The sequence below is a fragment of the Cuculus canorus genome, chromosome 1, assembly GCF_017976375.1.
Source record: "Cuculus canorus isolate bCucCan1 chromosome 1, bCucCan1.pri, whole genome shotgun sequence".
Lineage (NCBI taxonomy): Eukaryota > Metazoa > Chordata > Aves > Cuculiformes > Cuculidae > Cuculus > Cuculus canorus.
The window spans coordinates 62,782,958-62,810,324 of NC_071401.1; the positions used below are offsets into that span (position 1 = coordinate 62,782,958).

General features: G+C 43.3%; 2 protein-coding genes across 3 annotated transcripts; both read left to right on the top strand.

Moving 5' to 3' along the window:
- The first annotated feature begins 1,468 nt into the window (after nucleotides 1–1,468).
- On the top strand, nucleotides 1,469–12,230 carry F7 (coagulation factor VII). 2 transcript variants are annotated; one of them, XM_054056611.1, is made up of 9 exons: nucleotides 1,469–1,696; nucleotides 3,329–3,390; nucleotides 3,853–4,013; nucleotides 4,587–4,611; nucleotides 4,705–4,818; nucleotides 5,672–5,812; nucleotides 10,718–10,821; nucleotides 11,200–11,320; nucleotides 11,526–12,230. In XM_054056611.1, the coding sequence occupies exons 1-9, from the start codon at nucleotides 1,596–1,598 to the stop codon at nucleotides 12,062–12,064; spliced, it is 1,368 nt and encodes a 455-aa protein (XP_053912586.1). In that variant the 5' UTR covers nucleotides 1,469–1,595; the 3' UTR covers nucleotides 12,065–12,230. The 2 variants fall into 2 exon arrangements, with proteins under 2 accessions (XP_053912586.1, XP_009556170.2); XM_009557875.2 differs by lacking the exon at nucleotides 3,329–3,390 and having other exon boundaries at nucleotides 1,486–1,696.
- Nucleotides 12,231–14,549: 2,319 nt separating this feature from the next.
- F10 (coagulation factor X) lies at nucleotides 14,550–26,869 on the top strand. The gene is made up of 8 exons (XM_009557876.2): nucleotides 14,550–14,809; nucleotides 17,161–17,321; nucleotides 18,751–18,775; nucleotides 21,479–21,592; nucleotides 22,526–22,666; nucleotides 23,528–23,778; nucleotides 24,584–24,701; nucleotides 25,486–26,869. Exons 1-8 carry the CDS (start codon nucleotides 14,740–14,742, stop codon nucleotides 26,031–26,033), a joined length of 1,428 nt encoding a protein of 475 aa, XP_009556171.2. The 5' UTR covers nucleotides 14,550–14,739; the 3' UTR covers nucleotides 26,034–26,869.
- The last annotated feature ends 498 nt before the right edge of the window (nucleotides 26,870–27,367 follow it).

The following is a 27,367-nucleotide window of genomic DNA, read 5'->3' on the forward strand; positions in this document are numbered from 1 at the left end:
AAGCACTGTGATCCCGCTGTGGAGTGGTGGTCGCTCCACCCACCCTGGCAGGGAGATGCCACCCAGCCTAACGAAATGCAGCTTGGGGGAGCAATAGGAACAGACCCAGGCTCCCTCAGGTGTGGGGGGCACAGCCTCATGCTCTGATCTCTGTGACTCATTCAAAGCGATGAGCCTAGATCTTTCCCCAAAAGGTGAGAGAAATTTTCAGGCGGCTCCAACAAGTATAGCTTTGGTCTTGCTAAGCTGAACATGCCCTTCCTACTCCCAACTCACTCTTTTAGGCAAGCAAACAAGGAACGAGGATGATGTTGGCAGGCTATGAGGTGTAGAGAGGGTTTCCAAAAAGCAGAAACGGAGACAGCATGAGGCTGCTGCAGCTCCTTTTTGCATTCCAGTAACTGGCCTCCTTCCTCTGCCCTGGGACAGGACCTGCCACCCATCCCCAGCAGTCCCAGGAACCAGACTGCTGGGAATTAGCCAGGCTGCGATCCAGAGAAGTGCCCGGATGACCCCTCTTGGGAAAGCAATTTCAAAGCAGGATGTCCAGCTGTGCACACCACCACTAAACAGGACCACATGCAAACAACAGCCAGGATCCCGGCTTTCCCAAGCAATCACAACTTCTGCAGGGAAATACGCTGAGTCTTGGCAGCGAAGTAAAAACCCAGCCGTTGCTTTTCTTTGCTGTAGTGTTTAGATGCAGAGCTGACTCTTCTTCCTTTCCACACGGAATAGGGAGGATGGCCTTGAAAATACTCCAGCCCTCAGGCAACTCTTCCCTTCTCGTAGACAAACACGCTCTTTACCTCACTGCTATCTTAAGTAAATATTTCCCCAAGAATGTTGTCAGCTCTCTAGTCTGATGCCATTTAATTGATTTACATGAAATCGGGACTGCTTGTGTTCCAGATAAAAGGTTGTCTGCAGATTAGCCCCTCAAGTCCCTGTCGTTGCTAATGAAATATAACATGGATCAAGTCAGAACCCCTTCCAGCTGGTACAACCCGGGCAGTCCACATGAGTCTTGCGATAAAGACAGAGAAAAACAGTGTAGGGTGTTTCTTGCTGGTTAATTAGTGTCTCCAAGCAAATTCAGCCAGGAGTGCAGAGTTTCAGATGAGGACAGAGAAATGGGAAAAGACAGATGTCAGTGGTGTGATCATACCCCAAAAAGCACCTAAAGGCTGTAGCTTGCCTACTGATTCAAGATAAATATCACATCTCTGCTCTCTGTAGGAGAGGCTAACGTGGCCAAGTTAGTGCCAGTCATACAGATGCAGGGTCCCAGCATTTATGTTTCAAATAAAAAGGCACATTAGGTGGAACATGAAAGCCTAGGGTGGCAGCCTGTGTAACCAGCACGGTCTGTGTAGTCCGCACAGCCTTTGCACAGGTCAGGAGAGGGCACTTCAAAACCAAGCTCTCACTTGTGTGAATAGAGCACACTGCAGGATTTGCATGTGCCCTTCTGCTCAGCTCGCTGGGCTGTCATGGATCTTATTCTGTTTCTGTGACTCACCAGCCCCTCCTCTGGCTCTGCGCATTTGAATCTGAGCTCTTTGACCAAACAGTCCTTGCTGAAATGTCAATACATGACTGGAACACTGGCTCGCAGGGTTCATCATGGTTTCCAGGCAGTGCGTGGCTTTGTTCCTTTGCCTTCCGCTACTGATTCCTCTTTCTCTGGATGCAGGTATGTCACAGGATAGGGCTGTTATTATATTTACCGGCAATGGACCTCTCCCTCGTTACTTAGGTTTTTTTCATTGCAAGTTTTGAGCGCTCTTGCACGTTTGTCCTGCCTCTGGTTGTGCCTGTGAGTTATTCTAAGGCTCTTGTTTGCTTTCAGTGCTGGCATATACCTGCTTATTTTGCCAACTGAGGAGAAGCACTGCAGGCTGCTAAATGAATCTGTTCTCTCACTGCACAAACAGCAGGTGTACTGTAAGCTGTCTGCCCACTACGTGACAAAAGGAACTTGGATTTATTGTTATTTCTTATTGAACTATAGAATTCTTCAAAGCAAAGAATCAATAGACTGGCATTCAGCTGATGAGAAATTAAAGAAGTGAGGGTCCACCTTGTTTCAGCAGCAGTGGAAGGCAGTGAGGTGGTATCTCTTTGAGGGCTCCAGTATGTGTCTGAAAATCAGCTCCCAGATTAATAAAGCAGCCCCAGTGCTTTCAGATGCCCGGTTAGGCATTGACTGGGTTTCCAACACTGCAGTGAACAAAGCTGGAAACCACAGAGCAAAGTCAAAAACCTTCCAGTGTAAATAAGTGGAGAAGGCTGAAATAAAAGCAGGAGGATGTCCTCAGCCACGCACCCAGGCTCCTCTGTCAGAGTCTGTGTCTGTGCACTGATAGATGTGTTATATTTCTGCAGTGTAATGTTAATTAACAGCCATTAAAGAAAGCCATATTAAATGCATACAGCCTGACTTTGAAATCATAATGGAAAGATTCAGCTGACATTCTTACAGTGGACAAATGTTTATGAAACACCCTGGGGCAAATTCAGTGCCCACCACACATTATTGTATTCCTTCAAGTAACTGTGAAATATAGGGAAATTAACATTATTTTGCATGTAATTCAGCAAATGTTCAGATTAGACACAAATGTTTGGAGACACCTCACCAGGTTTTATGTTTGTCTGCATGTCAGTGAGGACACATACGAGTTTTGGTTTTGGCGACCACCTCAGGGCCCTTCTGGTAGGTAGGAAGTAACTCCGGCTCTCTCGGGCTTCACATAATGGAGAATCTCCTAGGGGAAAGGCAGGCCGTATGTGCAGCCTTAATTTCCAAATCTACCCATAATCCCAGGTGAAATAGTTAAAAGCACTGAAATAGAAGTTGTTGTTATGAAGCTCCAGAACCCCTACTGACATGGGAGAGGGGAAAAAATGCAAAATTAATTATTTCAAGACTTATTCTATGTTGTACATGGAGTGAAAGTACACTGCAGCACTGGGATTTCTTGATCATTATGGTGAATTATACTAGGAGGGCATAGTTGTGTGATGTGCTTGCGTCCTGAAGATGAGAAGCAGGTCAGTGTGGTGACAATATCATCAGATCTTTCAGTGCACACTTCTGTCAGTTGGAAGTTGATGTAACTCCGTGATGTCAGCACTGCTCGCGTTTGCTATTGAACCTGTGTACCCAATGACTTTCCAAAGAATTGCAGAGATGCATGGGGAGAAGACCTCCTGTGGCTGTGGTCTATGGTGCTGGGAGCAGCTAGGAGCCATCCACAGGCTCCACTGGGAAATGCATACAGTATTGTCCAGTCTTCCTTCACGTAGCCTTTTTTTTTTACAGAGGAGGACTGAAGATAAATATATTAAAGCAGCGGTTTTTAAATCATGGTCTGCTAGTGGTGGGTAAGTCAGTCCCTTCTGCAGGTCCAAAGAGTGAAGGGGTGTGATGTAACATTGCTGAGGAATGGAGCACTAAGGAGTTAGGGATGACAGTGGTCCACCTGTCATCAGGTGTCACCATATATATCAGTGCTAGATAAAGCCACACATGCTTTTCAGCTGAAAGGATCATGCTGCACATCTTGAGATCTACTATATGACATGCAGTGGTACCTTAGGAGTCGCTGACATACAACACCAGAGTAACACACCATCCTCTGTTAAGCTCTGGGCTCAGTAACCATGTGCTGCCACTTCACCTGGGGGCAGGCCAGAGAAAGGAGGGTCTTTCACATTTGCCCATTTATTTTCTAAAACATCTCAGAAAAAGCTTGGGAAGCAGAAAATCCTCCAGGGGAAATCATCCCCCCCATCCTCTCTATCTGGAGAGTGCAGCTGTGTGACAAACATGACACTATTTTTCAGTCTTTCTTAAGAAGGAAGAGGCAAGCACCATTTTTCAAAGACATAGACGAGCCAACAGCTTCTTTGAAGAGCTAAAACTGGGGTCACTGGAGCGAGAATGCATGGAAGAAAATTGTTCCTTTGAGGAAGCAAGAGAGATTTACCACGATGATGAAAGGACAGTAAGTAACGTGGGTCTGGGTGAGCACTCGCTGTCAAATGGGCTCCCCCTATTCAAGGGTGTGCTTTGACACTTTAACCCATGAGAGCTAAAATAAAAAGCACTTTGTGTCCTGCTCTTTGCATCTTTTTCTTACATTTATAGGGGGATACACAGCAGGAATGAGTTGCAGGACAGTGTACTTCATGGCCCAGGCAGTACTGATCTGGGAGATGGTGGAAATGGGGATGCTCTCTCAGTCATTTTCCCAGGCCCCCAGTAATTCCTGGCCTGACCATACCTTAAAATATTGTATTTTACAACATCTGTTTCAGTCAATGCCATTTCAACTGTACAAAGGCTATTGATACATAACCTGCCTGTGTGTGTAACACAGTGCCTTTCTCTATCAGTAGATAAAAATAATGTTGAATGTGAGAAACAATGTAGACTATTTTGTGGGTATCAAATTTCATAAATTATAAAGGCAAAGGGGCATCACTGTGGCTGCCTATAAATCCTGGTACTACAAGGGCTATAGGACTTAACCTATGTTTATTTCTCTTTAATCAACTCTTGCATCTTTTTCTTCCAGAAAGAGTTCTGGCACATCTATTCCGGTACGATTGTTTGGGATGTTCTAGCAGCTGCGAAAACTCTCCCGCTGCTGCAGGTCTTTTCATGAGCTGGACTGACACTGCGTGTTTTTACAGACCCTAACCAGTGTGACTCCAACCCCTGTCAGAATGGCGGGAGTTGTGATGACCAGTTTCGGGATTACGTGTGCCGCTGTCCTGCCGAATATGAGGGCAAAAGCTGTGAAAAAGGTCAGCTCTGGCATAGCTTAACAAAATAAAAATGTCATTATTCACTGAAATGCAAGGCATTGAGAGAAACAGTAGCAATCATTAGCAATCTGCATCATTCTAGCAGTCACAGCTACTGTTCATGCTGTCTGCAGTGCCATGTGATGGATCTAACCAGCTGGTAATCAGGCACTGCAAGGCACTCAGGTAATTATCACCCTATGATGACTTTGAGAATATTTTTTTTTTGCTTTTTTTGCATAGTATGAGAGAAAAGGAGGAATTTTTTTCCCTACCTAAGTGCTAAAGTTACTTTGACTTAAAAGCTTGGTGCAGAATGTGCATGAGAACTATGCCACATGTACACCATACAAAGCCCAAGTGGAAAGATCCAGTGGTTAATTCCATTTATTTCAGTGGGCACTACATACCGAGTGTTACACTTATACAGAACATGCTGAGCCCGAACAAGGACTAGGCACTCATCATGTCTAACCAGGCAGTCTTGATGGTCATCCCAGAGCATCCTTCAGCCAAATGGCAAAATACAAAATAGTTATAACTTTTCAGCCATATATGACAATGCTTACCACACAGTTTAACACCTCCACAGCACAGATGCTGTATAAAGGCAGACTGATTGAATTTTACGCGTATGTTTCTTAGGCATAGTTTTTTCCTCCCTAATCCCTGGACATCCAGGTCTGCCTTGCTTTTGCCAAAGGGAAGGTGTTTTTCATGCAGTTTCTGTGCATAAATCACAGAAATCTGCTTTGCTGCCTTGCTTCCCTGTCAACATTTCAAGTTTCAATCGACTCGTGGTAAGCACCAAAATCCACATTTGGAAACCTAAATACTCTTTCTCTGGCTTTAGCCATAGCTGACAAACTGAAGTGCATTTATGACAACGGTGGCTGTGAACAGTACTGTACTGACCGGCAGTCTGAAATACGAGTGTGCTTCTGTGCAGACGATTACACTTTAGCGAGTGATGGTGTATCCTGCATTCCGCAAGGTAAGATACAATCAGCCTGATGCTAAGCTTAAGCCAATTCTGGAAGAAGAATTTTCAACACACACACACACATCAAGAAGTGCAAAATAACTCCGAGCCACCAGCGCCCCATTTCTTCTTCAAGGGTGGAACCCAGCGCAGTAGGCTTGGGCTTCTGGTGGAAGTTAAACACCCCAGAAAAGCAGTTGGGAAAGTGTGCGCAGTGAGCAGGGAGCACTTCAAATCCCTCCTTCCTGGACCCAGCGGTCCACTTTTCTGGGGCATGGGAAATTTGTGTTTGAACATTCCACCTGCAAGGACCAAGGAGGGAACTGAACCCCTGTCTCCTCCCTGGGGAAAGCTCTCAGCACTGTACAGTAGAGAGGAACTGAGCAGTGGAGATAAGCCCATGCCCGGGTGGTCTAAAGAAAAAGCACAGCAGCAGGTAGTCAAGGATTTTGGGGTAAGGCTGAGGGGTTTCTGGTGGATAGAGGAGCTCTGGGCCTCAAGTCCTTTATTACTTCAGTTTACATTCATTGCGTGAGAATATTCTGGGGCCAGCAGTGTTTTACTGTTGGAGCTGTAATCTGAATTTGAGACTACAGATTTTATTACCATATTTATTTCAGCACAGTGATCCAGAGAAGATAGGGCCCATTAAAACTAAAGAAAAATACCAGTTCTTTTTTTTTTCTTTTTTTTTCTGCCTGTGTAGTAGGACGTTCCTCTATACACTCAGCTAGATAGTTCTCTCACTCATCTAACAAGGTAAATTTCAGCTGGGATAAAGGTAGCACAAGTTAATTATTTTTTCCAATACATGAACTGGCACCTGACTCTGTTGCAGATGCCTACTTCATTTACTTTAGCAGAGGGGAAAGAGAGACCCCTGGGGACATGAACATAACGGACAGAACTGCAGGGAGCATGTGAAGTAATTCTGAAGGGGTAGTGCCCCCCTACACGCACCTCAGTGGAGCACTCATGCAGAGAACTGCTAATGACAACCTAGCTCTCAACACCAGCATTTTCATTACAAAACAATGTCTAGTAATGTGCTTATCCCTTATTAGCAGATTCTGCAATATCATGTGATGGCGAAGCTGCTCTTGCTAGAAGCTGCGAACAACAAATTCAATACTCCCCACAGGCTTTTCAGCATGCCTTCCCCTGCAAGGAAGATGTATTTATTGCTGCTTGCTTCTTGGGGACCAAAATACCTGTAGCACTGGCCGTGTGCTGTAAGAAGACAAAACTGTGTAACTGCCAGACAGTCCCTTCACTGTCCCTTTGTCATCTCTTACAATATCCCTTTTGAGCACCCAAATCTGAGATGAGAATTAGTGGGGATGGGTTTGTGTTACATCTATGCTGACCTTCCACCAGCTGCCACCGAAGAATGAGTCCGGCTTTTCCATATCTTGCATATACCTGTACAAACTCGATGCTGTCTTTGAGTCAGCTGAGGTAATCGGCACGTGCAGGCTATTACAGATCTGTGGAGATGTCGGTTTCTACTCAGCATAGACTATAGGGTCCTGGTCCCAAAGTGATAGAGGATGAGCACTCATCCTCACAATATTGTCACAGAGTGACTGCTGGATGTAAGGGGTAGTGTGTTCAGTTACAGCACAGCCATATGATACACAAAAAACCCCTTCTTCTTCTTGAAAGGAAAACTCTCTTGGGTGAAGGATGTATTGAAAACAAGGCTTCCTCTGTAGTGCAGCTCTGTCGCATGTTCAGTCCTTAAAATTTGATTCTCTTATTGGCAATCTTCACATGCTTGTTCAGGCTAAAAATGAATCTTAGACTGAGATGTGCACTCTGGAAGAATCAAGGATGCTCTGAACTCAAGCAAACTCAGGCACAGTCTGTCAGGAGGTATATGAGATGACATAGTGTCTGCTCTTTTAGGAGATTCAGCTACAGGAGGCATTGCGCTCATAGGCTCTTGTCCTGCTGGGGGACTTCAATCACCCCAACACCTGCTGGAAAAGTAGCCCAGTGAGCTGTAGGCAATCCAAGAGACTCCTCGAATGCATTGAGGATAACTTCTTAAGCCAGGTAATAGACAGCCCTACTGGAGGGAATGTGATACTGGACCTGATGGTCACCAATGCAAGTGAGCTAATCAATGATGTTAAGACTGGAGGTAGCCTGAGCTGCAGTGATCATGCACTCGTGGAGTTTGCAGTCCTGAGAGATATGGGTCAGGCAAAGAGTAAAATCAAGACCCTGAATTTTAGGAAAATAAAATTCCAGCTCTTCAAGGAGTTAGTTAGTTAACAGGACCCACCACAGAAAACACCCTTAGGGACAAAGGAGCAGAACAGAGTTAATAGATCTTTAAGGATGCCTTTCCATAGATCGCAAGAGGTCTCAGTCCACAGGTGGAAGAAATCAGGAAAGGAAGGCAAGAGACCCGCATGGCAGAATCAAGACTTGCACACCAAACAAAAGGGCAAGAAGGAACTGCACAGGCAGTGGAAGCAGGGACATGTATCCTGGGAAGAGTACAGGGCTGCTGCCCCATTTTGTAGGGATGGAGTCAGGAAGACCAAGGCACAGCTGGAGCTGAACTTGCAAGGGACAAAGAATAATAAGTGCTTTTACAGATATGTCAACCAGAAAAAGAAGGTCAAAGAAAAGGTACACCCCCCACCCTCTGATGAACATGACTGGTAAACTGGTAACAACAGACAAATAGAAGGCTGAGGTGCTCAACAACTTTTGATTTCACTGTCAATCTCTATTCCGACACCTCTCAAGTGGACGGACCCATAGGCAGGGACTTAGGGGATCAAAGTTCCTCCCACTGTAAGAGAAGAACAGATTCATAAACACCCGAGGAACCTGAGCAACATAAGTCTATGGGACCTGATCAGATGCATCCCAGAGTCCTAAGGGAATTGCCTGGTGCAGTTGCCAAGCCAGTCTCCATTTGAAAAGCCATGCCAGTCAGGTGAAGTACCTGCTGACTGAAGAAAGGGAAGCATCACACCCATTTTTAAAGAGGGTAGAAAGGAGGGTTCTGGGAACTACCAGCCTGTCAGCCTCACTTCTGCGCCTGGGAAGATCACAGAAAAGATCCTCCTAGAAGCTATGCTAAGGCACATGGAAAACAGGGAGGTGGTTTGAAACAGCCAGCATGGCTTTACCAAGGGCAAGTCCTGCCTGATCAACCTAGTGCCCCCTTGTAGTGATGGAGCCACTATATCAGTAGGTAAGGGAAGAGCTAGGGTTGTCCTCTATATGGATTTCCACAAGGCCTTTGACACAGTCCCCCACAACATCCTTCCCTCTGAATTGGAGAGATATGGATTTGATTGGGGAACTCTTGTGCACAAGGAATTGGTTGGATGGTCACATCCAGAGTGTTGTCATCAGCTCAATGTCCCAATGGAGACTTGTTGACAAGCAGTGTGATGTGGGGCTCCAAATTTGGATCAGTACTTTTTATTATCTTCAGCAATATCATAGACAGTGGGATTGAGCACATACTCATTATGTTTATACACAACACCAATTTGAGTGGTGCAGTTCACACACCTGAGGGACAGGATGCCATCCAGAGGGACCTTGACAGAGTTGAGATATGGGCCCATGCAAACCTCATCAAGTTCAACAAGGCCAAGCGCAAGGTCCTGCACCTTGGTCGGGGCAATCTCCAGTATCAATACAGGCAGAGGGATAAAGGCATTGAGAATAGCCCAGCAAAGAAGAACCTGGAGATAGTGGTGGATGAAAAGCTGGACATGAGCCAGCAATGTGTGTTTGCAGCCCAAGAGGCCAAACATATCCTGGGCTGCGTCAAAAGAAGCATGGTCAGCCGGTCAAAGGAGGTGATTCTGCCCCTCTACTCTGCTCTCGTGAGAACCCAGTGTCCAGGACAGTGTCCAATTCTGAAACTGTCAGCCCAAGAAAGACATGAATCTGTTGGAATGGGTCCAGAAGAGGGCCAGAAAAATGGTCAGAAGGATGGAACACCTCTTCTATGAAGACAGGCTGAGAGAGTTGGGCTTGTTCAGCCATAGGAGAGAAGGCTTCAGGAAGACCTTATTGCAGACTTTCAGTACTTAAAGGAGACCTATAAGACAGATGGAGACAAACTTTGTAGCAGGGCCTGTTGCAACTGGACCATGGGTAATGGTTTTAAACTAAAAAAGGGTAGATTTAGAGTAGATATAAGGAAGACATTTTTTACAATGCAGGTAGTGAAACACTGGAACAGGTTGTTCAAAGAGATAATAGATGTCTTTTCCTTAGAAATATTCAAGGTTAGGTTGGATGGGGCTCTGAGCAACCCCATCTACTTGAAGACATCCCTTCTTATTGCAGGGGGCTTGGACTAAACGACCTTTTAAGATCCCTTCCAACCCAAACTATTCCATGTTTCTATTCTATGATTCTATTCTTATTCTATGATCTTTGGGTCCACACAAACAAGGGATAGCAAGATGCATATCCTGTGTTTAAACCCATGTGTCATCATATGGAGGATGCTACGCACTTGGTACAACTGAGTTAAAGTCAGCAGGGTCGCAGTAAATATGTAGACTACAAGGCTTGACAGAGTCATGTCTGCTCTCCAGCCTGCAGCCTACCCTCACAGTGCTGACATATATCTTCAGCAGGTATATTGTTTGCAAGCACCTGCGGTATGTGAATATATGTCAGTGTTGATCTATTGACTTGCACTCCTGCAATCATTTCTGGCTGTTTCCAAGGAAAAAGACTACTTACCTGTTGAGGTTCTTTAAATTCCTTATGAAAATCCCACAGTCTCAGATGCCAAACCAGTTTTTCAGCTAATATAAGTTCACTGGAGACATTTGTAAGAACCAGTCTTACACATTTTGCTCTGAATTCAGTTCAATAAAATCATGCTTGCTGATTTCTTTTTTTTTTTTTTTCTTCTCCCAGTGAAATACCCATGTGGAAAAATACCAGTGCTGGCAAACAAAAAAGCAAGTGATGGGAGAATAGTAGGTGGTTTAATCTGTCCTCCAGGTGAATGTCCATGGCAGGTGAGTCTTTAGAAATCTTTCATTTCATTTTCTTTTATTTTATTTCTTTATGAAACCACCATCTTAAAGTCATTGTTTTGAATCTATTATGTTAGAAATCTATAAAAAATGCCCTTCGTCCTTAACCTTACTGCTGGCAAGAATTTTAGGTGCAGCCTGCAGGGATATGGTCCTGGTCATAATAGGTGTGGTCCACCCCTACAAGACAGAGAAAACGTCAATAGGAAGTCCTCCCTCCTAAATTCTCCAGACAATCAGCACCGTATTCTTAAACAAAGTTACATAAAATGACAGAAAGAAGCAATATAAAACCTGACTACTGAGATTCAGATCAACTGCAAATTTGATATAAGATATAAACATGTTTTATGTTGGCAGGCCCTTATAATACAGAATGGGAAAGAAAAGTGTGGTGGTACTCTGCTTTCCCCAGAGTGGGTAGTCACTGCAGCTCATTGTTTGGAGTACACTCATCATAAACAGCTTCGAGTGAGACTGGGTATGTATCTTCCCTCCTCGTGTTATCAAGCTGTGGTTGTGGCGGCAACTTCTCACCCTGACAAACCCATGTAAAAGACCAGAAGTGCCAGCTGGTAGAATAAGAGATTTGTCCTTAAGTGTCAGACTAGAAACCCCGTATCTCTGCAAACTTCTGAGGAACCAAGGGGCTACCTGACATGACCTGCAATTAATAACTTTTCCAGGTGAACACGCAATAAATTACGATGAGAAAACCGAGCAAGAAAGTGGGGTTGCCAGGATAATCACACATGAAGGATACACAGCTGGAGAAGTCAATAATGATATTGCCCTCTTGAGACTGGAAACACCTGTGAATCTCACTGACTATGTGGTGCCTATATGTTTGCCTGAAAAAAGATTTGCAGTGTATGAACTGTCCTCCATCAAGTTCTCCACTGTGAGTGGATGGGGACGCCTACTAGATGGAGGTGCCACCTCTTCTGTTCTGATGAGAGTTAATCTGCCACGTGTAAAGACACAAGAATGTGAAAAGGAGACTGATTTAAATATTACGGAGAACATGTTCTGTGCAGGAGACCTGTCTGGCGTTAAAGACTCCTGCAAGGGAGATAGCGGTGGACCTCATGCTACCAAGTACAAAAATACTTGGTTTCTGACTGGCATTGTCAGCTGGGGAAAGGGCTGTGCTGTTAAAGGCAGCTATGGGGTTTACACAAGGGTATCCAAATATATTGACTGGTTGAAGAAGCACATGGATTAATGATGTTGAACCAGTGCGTTTCCAGATTGTGTTATTGCCCCTCAATCCCTCTGTGCCATTTTCCTGTTGAAAAATTCCATCATTAGCTTAGATATGTGACACATGTGATACCCACACGACCATAAATGACTTGAAACAAGCCCAATGCCTACTTGGATATATAAGACACCTTCTCTTCTGGTATTGTTTGTAAAATTGTGTATCTTGTCAAGCAAGCACAGAATGGCTGTAACAAATTGGACTCAAGAGTCCCTCTCATTCTGCATCTATTTCTGCTAAGGGACAGGGCCAGATGCTGTCAGTAACACATCAAGCATATCATGATCCCTCCTCCAGCTACCCTCTCAACTTCTGGTAATCAGTGATGTACAGACTTCCTGAGCCAGAAGTTGCATTAGGTTGAATAGTCATGAATGAACCTGTTGCTCACAAATGTGTGCAATCTCCTTTGAACACGTTTATGCTTCTAGCTTTCACAACTTCCTATGCTGATGAGTCCTGTAATATAATGATGCAATAGCAGAAGAAATAGAAAAGTTGTTTATTTTAGCTCATGTTAAAGTAGCTCTTTCCAACATTTGCAGTGGCAACAGATAGATTTGAGAGGGAGGAACTGTAAGGAGTTTCTGTGACAAGAAAGCTGTGAAAAAGCTAATACCACATTTACAGCTCTGCTACAAAAACTTGATTTTAGTCTTCTTCTACCAAGCACTATTGCAGTAAGGCTACTAAATCCAATATTTAGCCCTATATGTATAAGTGGTAAAGAAATCTACTGATTTAATCTTATCTTTTTCTTGGTATTATGCTTGTCGATACCGAAGAAGGCAAATGAAAGGGAATGTTTGTTTAACTTGTTGTCCAGTATAATCTAAACTGTACTCTCTGTCCTAAGATCTAAAATAGGATAACTGTCTGACTGTCTATAAAACACCGGTCAAAGACCATTCTCTAAAGCCTTAATGCATAAATGGTAGAACCTGAAGAGCTCTGAAAGCACCGTCAACTATACCATTGAAAAATGTATCTTCTAATCTAAGCATGAAAACAATGGAAAGGAAGATCTTACATTAAACCGACCAAGAGGTGGAAAACAGTTTCTCCCAAGCAAGACCTATACTTTGGATTCATTCAGATCATGCTGAATATCGGCTAAGTCACAAAAGCTTATCAGCAAACAGGACACTTACAAATGACCAGTCTTTATTATTAGGGGAAACATTGACGTTAAAAGGTATATACACCATGAAATACTGAACACCCTGTAACCTGTTTACTGACATAGAAGAGTGGTGTACTACTCATATAAGTAGAGAACTGAACTGGGAAAAGCAGCAAATTGTAGAGACCTGAGAAAACAGACGTCTTTCAGTGTGAGAACATACCTCAGGTGTTCTCACTGCTCCTAAAAGGAAAGCATGTGTGCCAGCAGAATATACACCCAGGGGGAGGCAACAAGGAGCAGTGACCAGCAAATAAAAACCTCATTTTCATGGAGATGAGGCACAGAACATTGCAAAATCATGCTTCCAGACCCCTCAAGCTAGAATGGTTTTGGGGTTTCCCTGCTCCACAGGATGATTTCTTCTCTGTAACATTCCTGTGTAAATATCGACATTTACGAACAAATCATCATCTTGCAGAAAAAAGGATAAAAAGCTAGGTACTAAGGACTGCACAGACTGACTTTTTCAAACAAAGCTGGGGTTTAGGTCTTTTTTTAATACAGCAGCCTGTTCAAGCAAGCCAAGAAGATGAAGGAGACCCAACCGCAGGTGGTTCTTTGCCCAGGGAGGTGGTTGAGTCCCCATCCCTGGAGGTATCTAAAAGACGGGTAGATGAGGTGCACAGGGACATGGTTTAGTGGCAGATAGGAACGGCTGGACTCAATGATCCAAGAGGTCTTTTCCAACCTGGTGATTCTATGATTCTTGGAGCACCAAAGACGTGGCCTCTGCAAGGCACAGAGACCTCACCAAGGGAAACGTGCCCCAAAAAAGGTAGATGAAGGTCAGCTCCCATTGACCACCAAGCCAAGGTGCCGGGACCCTGGGCGTTGAAAGCAAAGGAGCCAGCAGGTTCTGGTGTTGGGATGTGGGAAGTGTTCTGGGTTTGGGATGGGAGCTTGGCTTTATATAATCATAGAATAGTTTGGGTTGGAAGGGACCTTAAAGATCATTTAGTTCCAACCCCTCTGCCATGGGCAGGGACATCCCACTAGACCAGGCTGCCCAAGGCCCCATCCAACCTGGCCTTGAACACCTCCAGGGATGGAGCATCCACAGCTTCACTGGACAACCTGTGCCAGTGCCTCACTACTCTCATGGTGAAGAAATTCTTCCTTACGTCTAGTCTAAATCTGCCCCTCTCCAGTTTATACCCATTCTGCCCCGTCCTATCCCCACAAGCCTTTATGAATAGTCCTTCTCCAGCTTTGCCGGAGTGACACCAGCCCGGGCATCCCCTCCCCCGCACAGAACAGATGCCATTAAGCAGGCCGGCACCCCAGGCTCCCCAGGCTGCCCCCCCTCCCCGGGCTGAGGAATCCGGCGGCGGCTTTTCCCCTTTTCCCAGCCCTTCCGCTATTTCTAAGCAGGGTGAAGCAACGCCGCTTCAGTCCCTCTTCGCCCGGCGGGAGTGAAGGCTCGTGTCCCCGTCCCGGGCTCCTCGCCACCATGCCCGCTCGCCTCCTGCTCCTCCTGCTCTGCGCGGCGCTGCCGGGCGAGCTCCGGGCTCAAACAGGGGGTAAGGCAGCACCTTTCTTTGTTTTTGTTTAAGGAGAAGGGGGTTCCCCCTGCTCCCAGCCCGGAGGGAGGAGGCGGTGGCGGCGGCGGGTCGGGAGCTCGAACCCCGCGGTGCGAGAGGCGCGCAGCCTGCGCTCCCAGCAGAGATCCCGCAGCCCCGGGGATGGCGCTCCGGGATGGTTTTCCCTGGAGGCTCGGTTTCCAAGACACCTGAGGGCTTGTCTGCACCTGTGCCACCCTCTGCACCCCGCCGAGAGACGGGCGAGCTCTGCCTCCGAGTATTGGAGCCCGCGCGGATGCTGAGCCCCCGGCACCTCCCCAGTGTTCCCTGAATACTGGAGCCCCCAAGGATGCTGTGTCCCAGGCACCTTCCAAGTTTTCCCCTATAAAATGGAATTGCTGGCTCTTCCCCGCTGTTCCTAGCTGGTAGGCAGCTGCCCTCACAGCCTGAGATGCTCACGTCGGTGAGGAGAAGCCTCTGTTTGAGGCTCGTTTGTGTGCGCTTGGCTATGGAGGGGTTGTGGTACAGTGGGGGGACAATGTCCCACCACCCTCTGCACTGCTAGGACAACACCCAAGTCCAGAGCAGCATCAGCAAGTGGATTTTCTAAAGCCATTAACTCTTCCTTCAGTGAGTCAACCCGCTTAGGCTTTAAAATGAGGTCTTCCACACGTTTCTGGAACGTCCTGCTTCAGTTGACCAACGCCTCTTGCTCCTTGATGTCTCCAAAGGAGGAAGCATGACAGAAGGCTTGGGAAAAAGAATGACCAGCCTCAGAAAACTAATTGGCTAGTTCAAGTGTACAAAAACATCCTCTCAGGCGCGTGATATAGAGGCAAAGGAATATAGAGGCGATAACCCCACCAGCTGTGTCCTGTCACTTTCCTGTCGCTGCAGAGAGGGATTTAAGGGCAAATAAGATAGTGGGTGAATGAACTAATAGTCGCTGAGCCAGAATTTACAAGCATTTGCTTTAAGCCTTCGTGATGAGGAGGCTTTGAGAATAAGTGGAGCTCCAAAGAATTCATGGGCTCCGTGAGATTGATTAATATAAATATTCTGGAAGAGTTGGGCTCGCTATTGCTGATACACCAGTTTCAGTGAAAGCAGAGGAGTCCCCATTGTGTTTGCTTTGAGGATATTAGGGTATGTGATTACTGTCAGCTAGTTTAGTTATTGACCTACATGAAGGATGCTCCAAAAGGTACATGCAAGCTGATCACTGAGCATGAGCCATTGGCTTTCGAGTCCCATCTGCAGCACTATCTTCCACACTCCAGTCTGTGATTGGCAAGTATTTTGTCTCTTTAAATTCTTTAAATTCTTAAATTCTACATAATTAAATGCCAGCTTTCAGACTCCACAACCTTTCCTAGAGAGCATGCTTTTTACAGAGTAATTGACAATTTATTTACGCCAATGTTATTTCTGGTTTTCCTAGCTGGTAGGGTGTGCGCAAGTCACTTGGAGAGTAACACTGTTGTTCACACAGCCAAATACTGATACTGAGCTGAGTTTAATGCCTCTGACCCTTCAGTTTAAATGAACAACTGCCTGCATCTTGAACTGGAAGGCAGCAGTTCTCATGCTTCTGTCACACCAAGCTTTTAAAAAAATAAAACAGCCCAGGAAACTGCCCTCAGGCTGTACTTTCCTGCTGAAGCTGACATGGATTTACTTCTGCTCTTTGTTCAGGCTTAGAATGCAGCTATCTTAGCTCTACCTGCATGCATATCAGTAATGCAGGAACATTTCTACAGGCAACTGGGAAGTGTTAAAAGGGAAGGAAGACCCCAGGGCTGCACAGTTGGATTTGGAGTTGTGAAAGGCAGCAGAACTCATACATGCCTAGACTGTGAAACAGCTTTTCTCCCCTGTCAGTAGATGTGTTACTGCCTCATGAGTTCATGTGGCATTTAGTTTCTCCACCGCAAGCCCCTGGAGCAGCTGGTGATGTTGCCTGGCTGTCAGCTTTAAAATCGAATCAAGGAATGCAGTCTCCCTGGACTTCAGGGAAAGTCATTCTGTTCAGGGTTGGGATCTTGAGTAGGAGAAACAGAAATATAAGCCCTCAGCAGTAAAGTGTATGTTCTTATTTTCAAGACTAAAAGCAGTAGGAGAAAATTTTGGGGGCCTACATTTTATCTTGGAGTTGCTGATTCTCAGAGAGAGACTGCTCTGAGAGGTCTTGAGATGTGTCAGTCTGTGTGAAGACTTCACAGGTAATGTTGTGTACGGGTAGAGCAGTGAAAGGGTCTATTTTGGTTTTCTTTCTATTTCATTTATTTCTAATGACTCTTTACCACTACCAAATGTTACCTGCTGTCTATGTCATTTTCACTGTTCGCTAGTGTTCATCAAGAAAGAAAATGCGGACAAGTTCTTGGAAAGATCAAAACGTGCTAACTCATTTTTGGAGGAACTGAAGAAAGGGAATATTGAAAGAGAATGCAATGAAGAACGCTGCTCGAAAGAAGAAGCAAGAGAAGCCTTTGAAGACCGGGAGAAAACTGTAAGGATGAACTAATATGAAACAGATCTCTCTATTTCATGTTTGCAAAACAGTGTTAAGGTCTTTTGAGCTGTGCATCAAAACTCAAAAGTTACTCCCAATCACTTAACATGAAGAATAAATAGTGATTTTGACTGTGGTTGGGATGGCTAAGGTATAAACGTACAATAACAGTGTTAATTAGCTCTTGCATGGCCAGCCCCTGTTAAAGACTCTGTTCTTTTATATGTTCTGATCTGTTCAGCTGCCACTGTGAAGTATTTGACCTTTGAATGATTTGATACAACCCATGTTAGAAATGATGCTCACTATAACTGGGTGGCATAGCTGAGTGTCATGACTATGTTCAAGGGTTCTTAGGTGAAGAACCCGCAGGAAGGTTGAGAATGCAAATGCTGACATGGAGCTTCATGGGAGAATTTTGTTGAACCTATCTGAAGCAGCTTTGTGGTGCTTATCATTTTGTGGCTGTCCTTCCAGTATTGGAATGGACAGAATGTGTAGTCTGGACAGTTCTTATATGTCTTAATGTTAAATTGCCCACTTGGGATGAAGTTTGGATGTGTGACTCTTGTGTCACCTTCCCTACTCTGATGGCTGTTTACCTTTAGACAGAAATGTGATCTGTTCCTAAGCTCAAGGCAGACTTAAGGAAATTGGGCAACTATGGGGACTGGAAAGGTAATATTTGAAATGGTAACATCGGCTGTAGCTATGTGGCTGTTAAGAACAGCCCTGAAACTGAACTAAAGAGCAGATTCATTTCACTTTAGGATTACTTGATGGCCAGAATGTTCTTGGAGTGGCCCCAACATGACTTGGGTGGGTAGTAAGGGGTGCATCACCAGGGTACTTCAAAGCATAAGAGTTGCTGAGACATAGCAGAAACAGCCTGCTTTGCCTGGTGACCAGTTGTCACTGAAAAGGACTTCCATGGGCAAAGAGTATACCTGGAGTCCTCAGTGCAAAAAGAAAGGAGAACACAAATCAGACAAAATATTTTTAAATCTCAGGATTTCTGAGGCCCTGATTCATGGGGGTGTGAAGAGAGGGAGGGGGACTTGACAACTTTTCATTTCAGGAATGTGACTAAATTCAATTAAAACTGCTGGAAAGATGCAATTACACAGGAAACCAGTGCCTTACTCTGAGTGAGTCCCGTCAGGAAATTTCTTAGGAGTTTTGGATGTTTCAGAAAAATATATGAGGGCTGGTCACTATAGATGGATCATACAGTTTTAATTTATTAAAAGTTAGTAGCAGGCTGCAAGGCATTGTATGTGCCTGTAACTTAAGTATCCGTTTTAACAATAGTTAACTGCAAGTATTCTCTATATGAAAGCAACAATATTTTTCTGAGGAATTCAGTAATTCTCATCTAACTCTTTCTGTCTCTTTTTGTTCCCCTTTTTCCCACACCTACCTGTAGGAGGAATTCTGGAACATCTATGTAGGTAAGAAATACTCTGTCTTTATTTAGAGACTTAAGCTTTCTTATTGCAAAGTTAAAAAGGATGCACCTCTTAAGTAACCACTTCCTGCTCCCTTGCTTCCTCTCTTTTCACTGTGGGACACCCTCACTTTGTGTTTCCTCTGAAGAAGGAACCTGATTTACTGCCTTGCTGTTGCTTGAACCCAGACGCTTCATTTGAAGGCATGGTTCAGCTGCCTCCAGTTCTTGGAGTGATCTTTGTCCTCTCAAAAGCGTAGTGGCCCTTTGCATGCAAAGGACAGTGAGAAGCAGAAACCAGATGTGTGACTCTGCTGGTCAATTGTCCTCCAGAGGGGCAGCCCCAGACAGGGGAATTCAAGATGCGAAGAGTCATAGATGAAGGTGGTGCTAAAATGCTGTAGACAACACACAGTTTTTAAGCTGTATTGCATAGTTGCTTGCAAGTTTCATGTCACCTTCCATGCCAGAGCATTGTTGAATCCTAAATTATAGAGCATTTTGTGGGATATATTTTCTACATAACTGTTTGACATTTAAGGAAGACATGCCAATAACATGTCTAAATAACCATATTTTCTGGTTTTTTTCCTAAAGGTCTATGCTGTATTTGTTAGTTCTATGCTGTATTTATTAGTTCTAGTGATTAAAAAGTTGTCCCTGCATAGTGATTATAATGTTTTAGTGTTTGGTAACATGTTCTTCTGAAATTATGTGTCCAGCTTGTGTGTTACGGGGAGTACCTCAAAAATGTTAAAGACAGCTCAGCTTTGTCTTTCGGAGTCTGCAGAAAATTGAAGACAGTTGCCATGAAGAAGATGCAGACTTTCACAATACTCTGAGCGCGGGATGAACTCTGCAACCTACAGGCTGAAATTTCAAGCAAAGCCTGCGTCAGTGTTGTAGTGAACAGGAGTGGAAAATTTCAAACCATTTTTCCATGAGAACGCAAGCAGCAGAACGTCAGTGCCAGTGCTCTTAGAGGAAATGCCAATTTAATACATTTTAAACCACAGTCCACAAATGCTTTATTGGTGTTCAGAAGTATTGAAAACCACAGCAACCTTTAGCCAAGTACTAGAACCATTTGTTCTTACTTCCTTTTTCAGTAGTGCATTCTGCAATGCTTTTATGAAATATTCATAGAGAACTCATCACCACAGTGGCGACTACAGTGTAGGGAAAAAACAAACAAGTATGGTTCCTAGTAGTAGGATGCTGCTTAGCTAAGACTCTACAGGATGGAGTGCTCTGGCACTGCAGAGGACACAGAAACCAGGCGCTGTGCTGCAGGCCTCGAATCTGCCATTCTTTCAGTAAATGGTGGTCTTGCCTTCCCTCTGTTGAGGATGAGCATGAGCCTTCAGTGCCTCTGTGATGGGCCATATAGATTCAGCGTTTGAAGCACTGTTGGGTTTTGGCCATGTGCAGGTACAGAAGGGATGTTGAGTTGTGAGGGCATCACACAAAGCCCAGCTGATGCACCCTGTGTCAGATAAAGCTGCAGCAGATGAGGTCACAGGTGAGAGCCACCATGCAGGCGACAGACTAGATCCTTACGATGAGCAGCGTCTTGCATCATGTCTCTTCTGTGGGCATTGCTGTTCTTCCAGCTGCTCCAAATAGGGGTAGAAAAGGTGTTAAAACACAGAAATTTGAAGAATGTGTTATTCAAAGCAATGAATTATTAAGCTAGTGTGACTTCTCCGGATATCCTCCTTTTCTTATCAAAGGGTGCAGAGGAGCCCAGCTAGGTCATGTGATGAGGCAACATGTTTGTTACAGCAGGTCACTAGATAAGAGAGACTGTGGCAGCAAGCAACAATGCAGGAGTCTGGTACCTTTGTGGAGTTGGGAGAAAAGGCTGATAGGTGGAACATCCCTCTAAGCGCAGTGCACCCTCACTGTCCTATGTGCAACTGAGTTTGTGAGATACATCTGGCTGGGGCCCTGGAATCAGGTCAGCTGGTTGTGTCCAAGTCACAGAAAGCAAGAAAGGCTGCAAAACTACCTTTCCAATGTGGGAGATCACAGTGTAGATGTGGCGAGTGTGAGGTAAATGCTAATTTTTTGAAGCTCAAGTTCATAGCTCAACGGATACAATGGGACAATTTGGTACCTTATCAGCAGAAAATGGGAATTTGACCTGCACACATTAATTTCTCAGGGCTTAGAAAAGTGGGTTTTTTTTGTTTTGTTTATATTCTGATTAATATGCTGGTTTCTGTTTCTTTAAATGAACATCACTGCAGGAATAAGGAATGAGATGACCTTTAAAGAAATAAAAATTGAGTTGTCATTATTATGCAGTTGTAGGGAAATGCAAGAAGCCAAAAGGTTAATATCTTTAGGCAGTAGTTGCAATATATAAATATGCTGTCTGCGTTTACAGCCTTCACTGTAAATGATATATACTCACACTATGATGTATCACTTTGTCTTCCTACAAAAAAAAAGACTAGTGTACACCCTGTCATACAGTAGCCACCAAAACCGGATTGCAAAACTGAGGATATGTATATGAATCATTGCTGGTTTGGAATGATTTCATTTATACTCTTTGTTCCATGTGGAATGTGGCAACTCACAGAGCATACATTTTAGAAGGAAAGATGAAAGATTGCTTATTAATACTAATACCCCTTCAGAGTTCACTGAAGATGCTTGCGCTTTTAAAATAATTCAGGGGTTTTTTTTGTTTTTGTAGATGGGAACCAGTGCAGCTCAAATCCTTGTCACTATGGTGGACATTGTAAAGATGGAATTGGTTCCTACACTTGCTCGTGTTTGGATGGTTATCAAGGCAAGAACTGTGAATTTGGTACGTTTCTGCTTTAGAGAACTGTGGCAGTGAATTTCCCAGGGAGCTGGAACATAGAGAGTTAACTTTTTCTTAACAAGCATTATTTGCCTCTTGGGAAAATACAGTCAACGGTGAGTTGGAGGACTTTGCCAGAAACACAAAGCCCTAGTGACTTTATAGCTGGGTAGGGTTACTGAAAGCTCTGAAGGTAGTCTTGCTCCAAAGAAACCCTCTTCCCTATGGTAGTGCCTCTTCACATAAGCTTCAATCCCCAAAACATGATGATAAAACTAAGCAGTATGGGGTTTTCATAACTGACGACAAAGAGCCTTGATCTCAGCTCAGAATTACTGCTTCCCTGTTCAACTCATAGCAGTGAAGAGCCAAAGAAAGGAGATTTCAGTAGACAATGCAGAGACTTTCTCAGCTTTGCAAGGAATCAATTTTTGCACATAAATTCTTCCCTAGTCTCACTTCTGTAGCATACAGCTACTAACCTAATGATGTCATTGGAGCACGTGTCAGTAGCCAAGAAATAAAGTGGAGGGTTTGGAACTGAAGTTGAGACGTAGAGCTGAAGGAGATGATGAGGAGTTGAGTTATTTTAGGCAGGAGGAAGGAATCCTGTGAGGATTTACTGATATCTGGACTTCTCTATTAGTGTTCTATTAATTCTTCTACTGTCATTTTGTGCTTTTTTAAGCTCACCGTGACGTGGCCACTGGGCCCACTTGGACTTGGCAAGTATGTTTCATGTGGTGGATATGTGTGCTTTGTAAGGCATAAGCTAATGTTAGCTACTCATGTTGTTAGTAAGATGTGCTTCAGGTGTTTTACAGGTGGAAATACAGATCCTCTTTAAAGGGTGTGGTTTAATTTGGTAAACTTTGAGGTCTTCTGTGAAGTCAGTCTTTTATTTACAGGTTTTCTCCAAACTTACATCTTTTTCAGTCATACCAAAATACTGCAAAATAAACAATGGTGACTGTGAGCAGTTCTGCAGCATCAAAAAAAGTGCACAGAAGGGTGTTTTGTGTTCCTGTGCAAAAGGATATGTTTTAGCAGAGGATGGCAAACACTGTGTTTCATCAGGTATGATGCCATAAAATAAACAAATAGAAATGGTGGTGATACTTTTTTCACAGTTAAAGAATGACTTTTCAGCCATCGGTATTTAACGTGACATAGATTTAACACTATGAGACCAATTGATTTGTATTTCCAGAGCCTTCCATGTGTGAGGGTATGTGACAGACTTATCAAAATTGAGCTGATTTGGAACCTTTTTCAAGATGCCTCTGACAGAGTTACCTGAGTGAACTTCACCGTTTATAGGCCAAAAGATATTGCAGTTATATCTGATTTACTTAAACACTTACACTTCATATAAAATAGCAGCTCACCAAAACTTTTCTACTTTAGAATTTATTTAACCTAATCAAATACAAACTGATGACACTAAATAATCATGATTAATGCTATCTGCATTTGTACATTTTTGTTGTATTTCAACAAACCTAGTGGGAGGGATAAGTCAATCATACACTCAACAATATTGGGGTTTGTGTTCTTTATAACTAATAATAAATTGCTGTCATAAGCCATATTATTCCTAGAACACTTCAGTCAGTTTCCTAATTAAGATGGTTTTAGTAAAAGCAAATACACAAATGTAGCAATGTAAAAAATTTAAGTTGATGTTTTAATTTTTAAATACTTTGAGAACACTGTCCAGAGGCTGAAACTTAGGACAAGTTTTAGTACTACAGAACGTTTTCCATTTTTCAAACCCTCCTGTCCTCCTCCTTCATTGCATCTGCCAAGGTTTTGCTAGTGTTTTAAAAACGGGACAGCTGCATTAACTGATTTGTTGTGAGATGGTGCTGTCAAGGAGTTTCTTCTTGTGCTAGTATTTCTGTCCATCTCTAATTTTAAACATTCCTGTCTTTACAGTTAAGTATCCTTGCGGAAAAGTTTTTGTGAAAAGAAAAAAAAGGTCAGTTCTTTTCCCTGCTGATAATAGCAATGTAACTACTGATCAAGATGTCTTTCCCACAAATGGAACAAGTTTGGAGGAGGACATTTTTACTACCACAGAAACCCCAACCCTCCGCCCTGGCAATGAAACAGGTAGCAAGACTCCATATGTCATTACCAGAATAGTAGGTGGTGATGAGTGTCTTCTTGGTGAATGTCCATGGCAGGTAAGTCTGGTGTTTGTGCTCTGCGTGTACGGAGAACCTGCTTCTGAGGGAAATTGTGCAATCATTCATTTTAACTTCATTGCCTTCTGAATGTTACTTGTGTAGTATGCCATTTGTAGCTGGAGGTAGATAAATGGCTTGAATGTAGCCACCTAGATGTGCTGTTCTGCTAACTAACTGCAGCCTTAAAGTGTCAAAAGGAAAGGCTGTATGCCATTTTCAATGGTGCTGCTTAACTTGTCACCAGAGAGGGCTTTTGAGTTGTGCTAGCATACCAGTGTCATTTTTGCAGGTTATATTCCAATTCTGTCTGACAGTGGTCCATTTAGGTAGTATCCCTGAGAGCATGTCAGATAAAGCATGCATTTGCTTCACAAATATGCATTCATATTAAAGTTTTCTTCTTGAGATTGGACCAGCCAAAATGAGTTCATGTATTAGGGACATTAAGTGGGAGCCAAACAGGAACAGAATTTGGACAGGAATCTTTGGGGTGGCAAGTCCAAGGGTTGAGGTGATTTGGGGGCTGCACTCTCCCTGCTCAGTCAGTTGGTGTCTTGTTCCTGAAAGACGTTGCTAATCACTGTGAGTGTGGTGACGTGGAAGTCAAACATATACATCATCTAAGGACAAGCGTGTAGCAGTACATGCCAATTTGTAGCATATGCACATGTATATGCAATATACACCTGCAGAACAGTACATAAGCATGTATGTAGTGTGCAGAGAAATCGATTAGCTGTTTATAGTTCATTGAAGTTAAACTGCTTCTTTTAATTCCACACTTGCTTCTTTTCTTTTGCAGGCTGTTCTGTTAAATGAAGAAGGGGAAGAGTTTTGTGGCGGAACTATTTTGAATGAAAATTTTATACTTACTGCAGCTCATTGCATGAACCAATCTAAAGAAATCAAAGTTGTTGTTGGTAAGTGGTTATTTATTTTACTCCTGCGATGTTTGAGCATGTGTTGCAGACTAATCTGTGCTTTAAATCCTGTGTGAGATGTACTCAGATTACTTGACTTGTTACGGTTTGTTACTTTTTTGTTGTTGTTTTGCTTTTTATGGTTTCTTGTTATTGTGGTAATCCTGCTTTGTAATAAGAGATGCAACTGTTGTGGAAGGTGATAATGGTGCATCCCTTCTTTACTAGCTACTCGGAAGTGATTAAGAACAAATGTTCTAGAAGTGTTGGCTAGCATTTTATCCGTCAAAGTAGTACTGCTTCAGAAAACTTGTAATTCCTGGCGCATATGAAGCATACAGACATGTTTTCGCAGGAACACTCAGGAAAGTTGTAGAACATTGACTAGAGAAAGAAGAAACTTAAATTATTACTACTTCACTTGAAGCTTGATACTCAATCAACTCAACTTTATATTTGCACTGTTTTGATCTTGACGTAGACCAATTTCTCTTCTCTGATGTAATCTGGGCTCTTACTCCTGTAAGAGCTTCCATCCCAAGTTTCAATAGTTAAGCTGAATCGGTTTATGCCTTTATATAAACTGCTACAAAAATCTCCATTGACAAAAGCACAGAACTGAAACTGATGCAGGTGCTGCTAATAAGTATTGCAATACATTTTTACAGTTTACTTGTATGATATAAAGGCTTAGGCAAAACGTTAGGAATTGCTATTACTATTCTCTTCCTTTATCATGTTCTTAATTTCTTATGCCATCTCCATGTTAATGACCTTTATACAGGTGAAGTGGACAGAGAAAAGAAAGAACATTCTGAAACGATGCATACAGTGGACAGAATACTTGTTCACTCTAAATACATTGCCGAGACTTACGACAATGACATAGCCTTAATAAAGCTGAAGGAGCCTATAAAGTTTTCTGAGTACATTATCGCAGCATGCCTCCCAGAAGCAGACTTTGCTAATGAAGTTCTGATGAACCAAAGATCGGGGACAGTTAGTGGCTTCGGGCGTGAGTTTGAAGGTGGACGGCTATCGAAAAAACTGAAAGTGCTGGAAGTCCCGTATGTTGATAGGAACACTTGCAAGCAATCCACTAACTTTGCAATAACAGAAAACATGTTCTGTGCTGGTTATGATACAGAGCAAAAAGATGCTTGTCAAGGAGACAGTGGAGGCCCCCATGTAACCAGATATAAGGATACTTATTTTGTTACTGGAATTGTTAGCTGGGGAGAAGGATGTGCAAAGAAAGGCAAATATGGTGTCTATACCAAACTGTCTAGGTTCTTACGGTGGGTAAGATTGGCCATGAGACAAAATTTGTAGTGATGTAGCACTTGATCCTTCTGCTAGTTAACAAGGTGCAGTTTCTATAATGGACACTTTATTCTTTGGGGTTTTTTTTAGCCACATCTGCTAAACTTGTTTTGAGTGCTGATTCCTTAAAGTTATGGTGTTTTACTGTTGTTTGTTTTATTTCTGGCTATAAGAATGTATCCGCAAATTGCTGGTGTTGTTTTGAATTCATACTATGAGGGGCATTCCCCAAATAGAATGGCTGCTTGGTGAGGTCTTCTGTTGGCTTGTTGATGGTTTTATATTGTCATTTGGTTCCTGTCTGTTTGCCCAAGCAAGGCAAACACCAGTGGCTCCTGGACATAATATATGCCTCTACTAATCATGATGGAAGTGGGAAGGACAGGACTTCAGTTAATCTTCATGTTACAGCCACCTGGCACAGTAGCGCATATGTTATTACTGGAGTTGTTTTAGTTTCTATCTACAGATGCATTTAGAAGATGAACGGAGAAGGGAATCTTGCTTGGTAAAAGCTGATACACCAGTAAGTATTCAACATGTGATGCTAAATAACAACACGTTTCACAAAATTGCCTGCTTAGGTCACAGCATCTAATTAAAATGAGGGTTTGCTTTGTATGGGTTGTACTTCACTTTAGTTTAACTTGAACACTTCTGTTCTGCTGATCAGAAAAAAAACCCAAACAAGTGCATGTTCACTGTTTTCTATATCATATTCTGGATTGTGTATGGCTGAGGATTGGAAACAAGTATACACTTGCATGTGTACTTGTTTTAAGTGTTTCTATAAGGTGCAATATTGATGTACAACGACATTTGAAATAAAACATTCTTTCTTTTTCTTTGGTTTTTTTTTTTTAATTTAATCCCTCCAATCCGCTTATAAATACAGCAAGTCTCATTTGACAGAGGAAAAAGAGTCAACATCCCTAAACAAATATATGTGACAGATTTCACTTGCTTTTTGTCAAGGCTGATGAGGAGAAGGAGAATGAAGGGGAGTAATTATAAGACCTTCACTGGCCTAGGGGTTCATAAATGGCAAGCTTGGTACAAAGACACTAATTTTCTTAGAAAGAGGCAAATTCAGTCAGTGACTTCCTAAGCTTAATCTGTTCAGGCACTATGATCTGATCTGTGCTGTAAGGTTTCCAGGCAGAAGCTCCACACTTTAACGTTCTTTTGTACGTGGAGTAGTGTTCCTCCATATATTCTTCTCTAAACCTGCTCAGCTTCAGTCATAGTTACAGAAATAATGGGAAAATTTACAATGGAAGGGGCAGATGAAAGTGATATGGTCCAACCCTAAGCTCAAAACAGGGCTAACATCAAAGTTAGAG

Excerpts from the sequence above, each read along its gene's own strand:
- F7 (XM_054056611.1), top strand. The coding sequence starts at position 1,596 with ATGACTGGAACACTGGCTCGCAGGGTTCATCATGGTTTCCAGGCAGTG. Across the intron at positions 1,697-3,328 it reads TCCTCTTTCTCTGGATGCAG|AGGAGGACTGAAGATAAATA; the intron begins GTATGTCACAGG and ends TTTTTTTTACAG. Across the intron at positions 11,321-11,525 it reads ACAGCTTCGAGTGAGACTGG|GTGAACACGCAATAAATTAC; the intron begins GTATGTATCTTC and ends TAACTTTTCCAG.
- F10 (XM_009557876.2), top strand. The coding sequence starts at position 14,740 with ATGCCCGCTCGCCTCCTGCTCCTCCTGCTCTGCGCGGCGCTGCCGGGC. Across the intron at positions 14,810-17,160 it reads GCTCCGGGCTCAAACAGGGG|TGTTCATCAAGAAAGAAAAT; the intron begins GTAAGGCAGCAC and ends ACTGTTCGCTAG. Across the intron at positions 23,779-24,583 it reads TTGGTGAATGTCCATGGCAG|GCTGTTCTGTTAAATGAAGA; the intron begins GTAAGTCTGGTG and ends TTTCTTTTGCAG.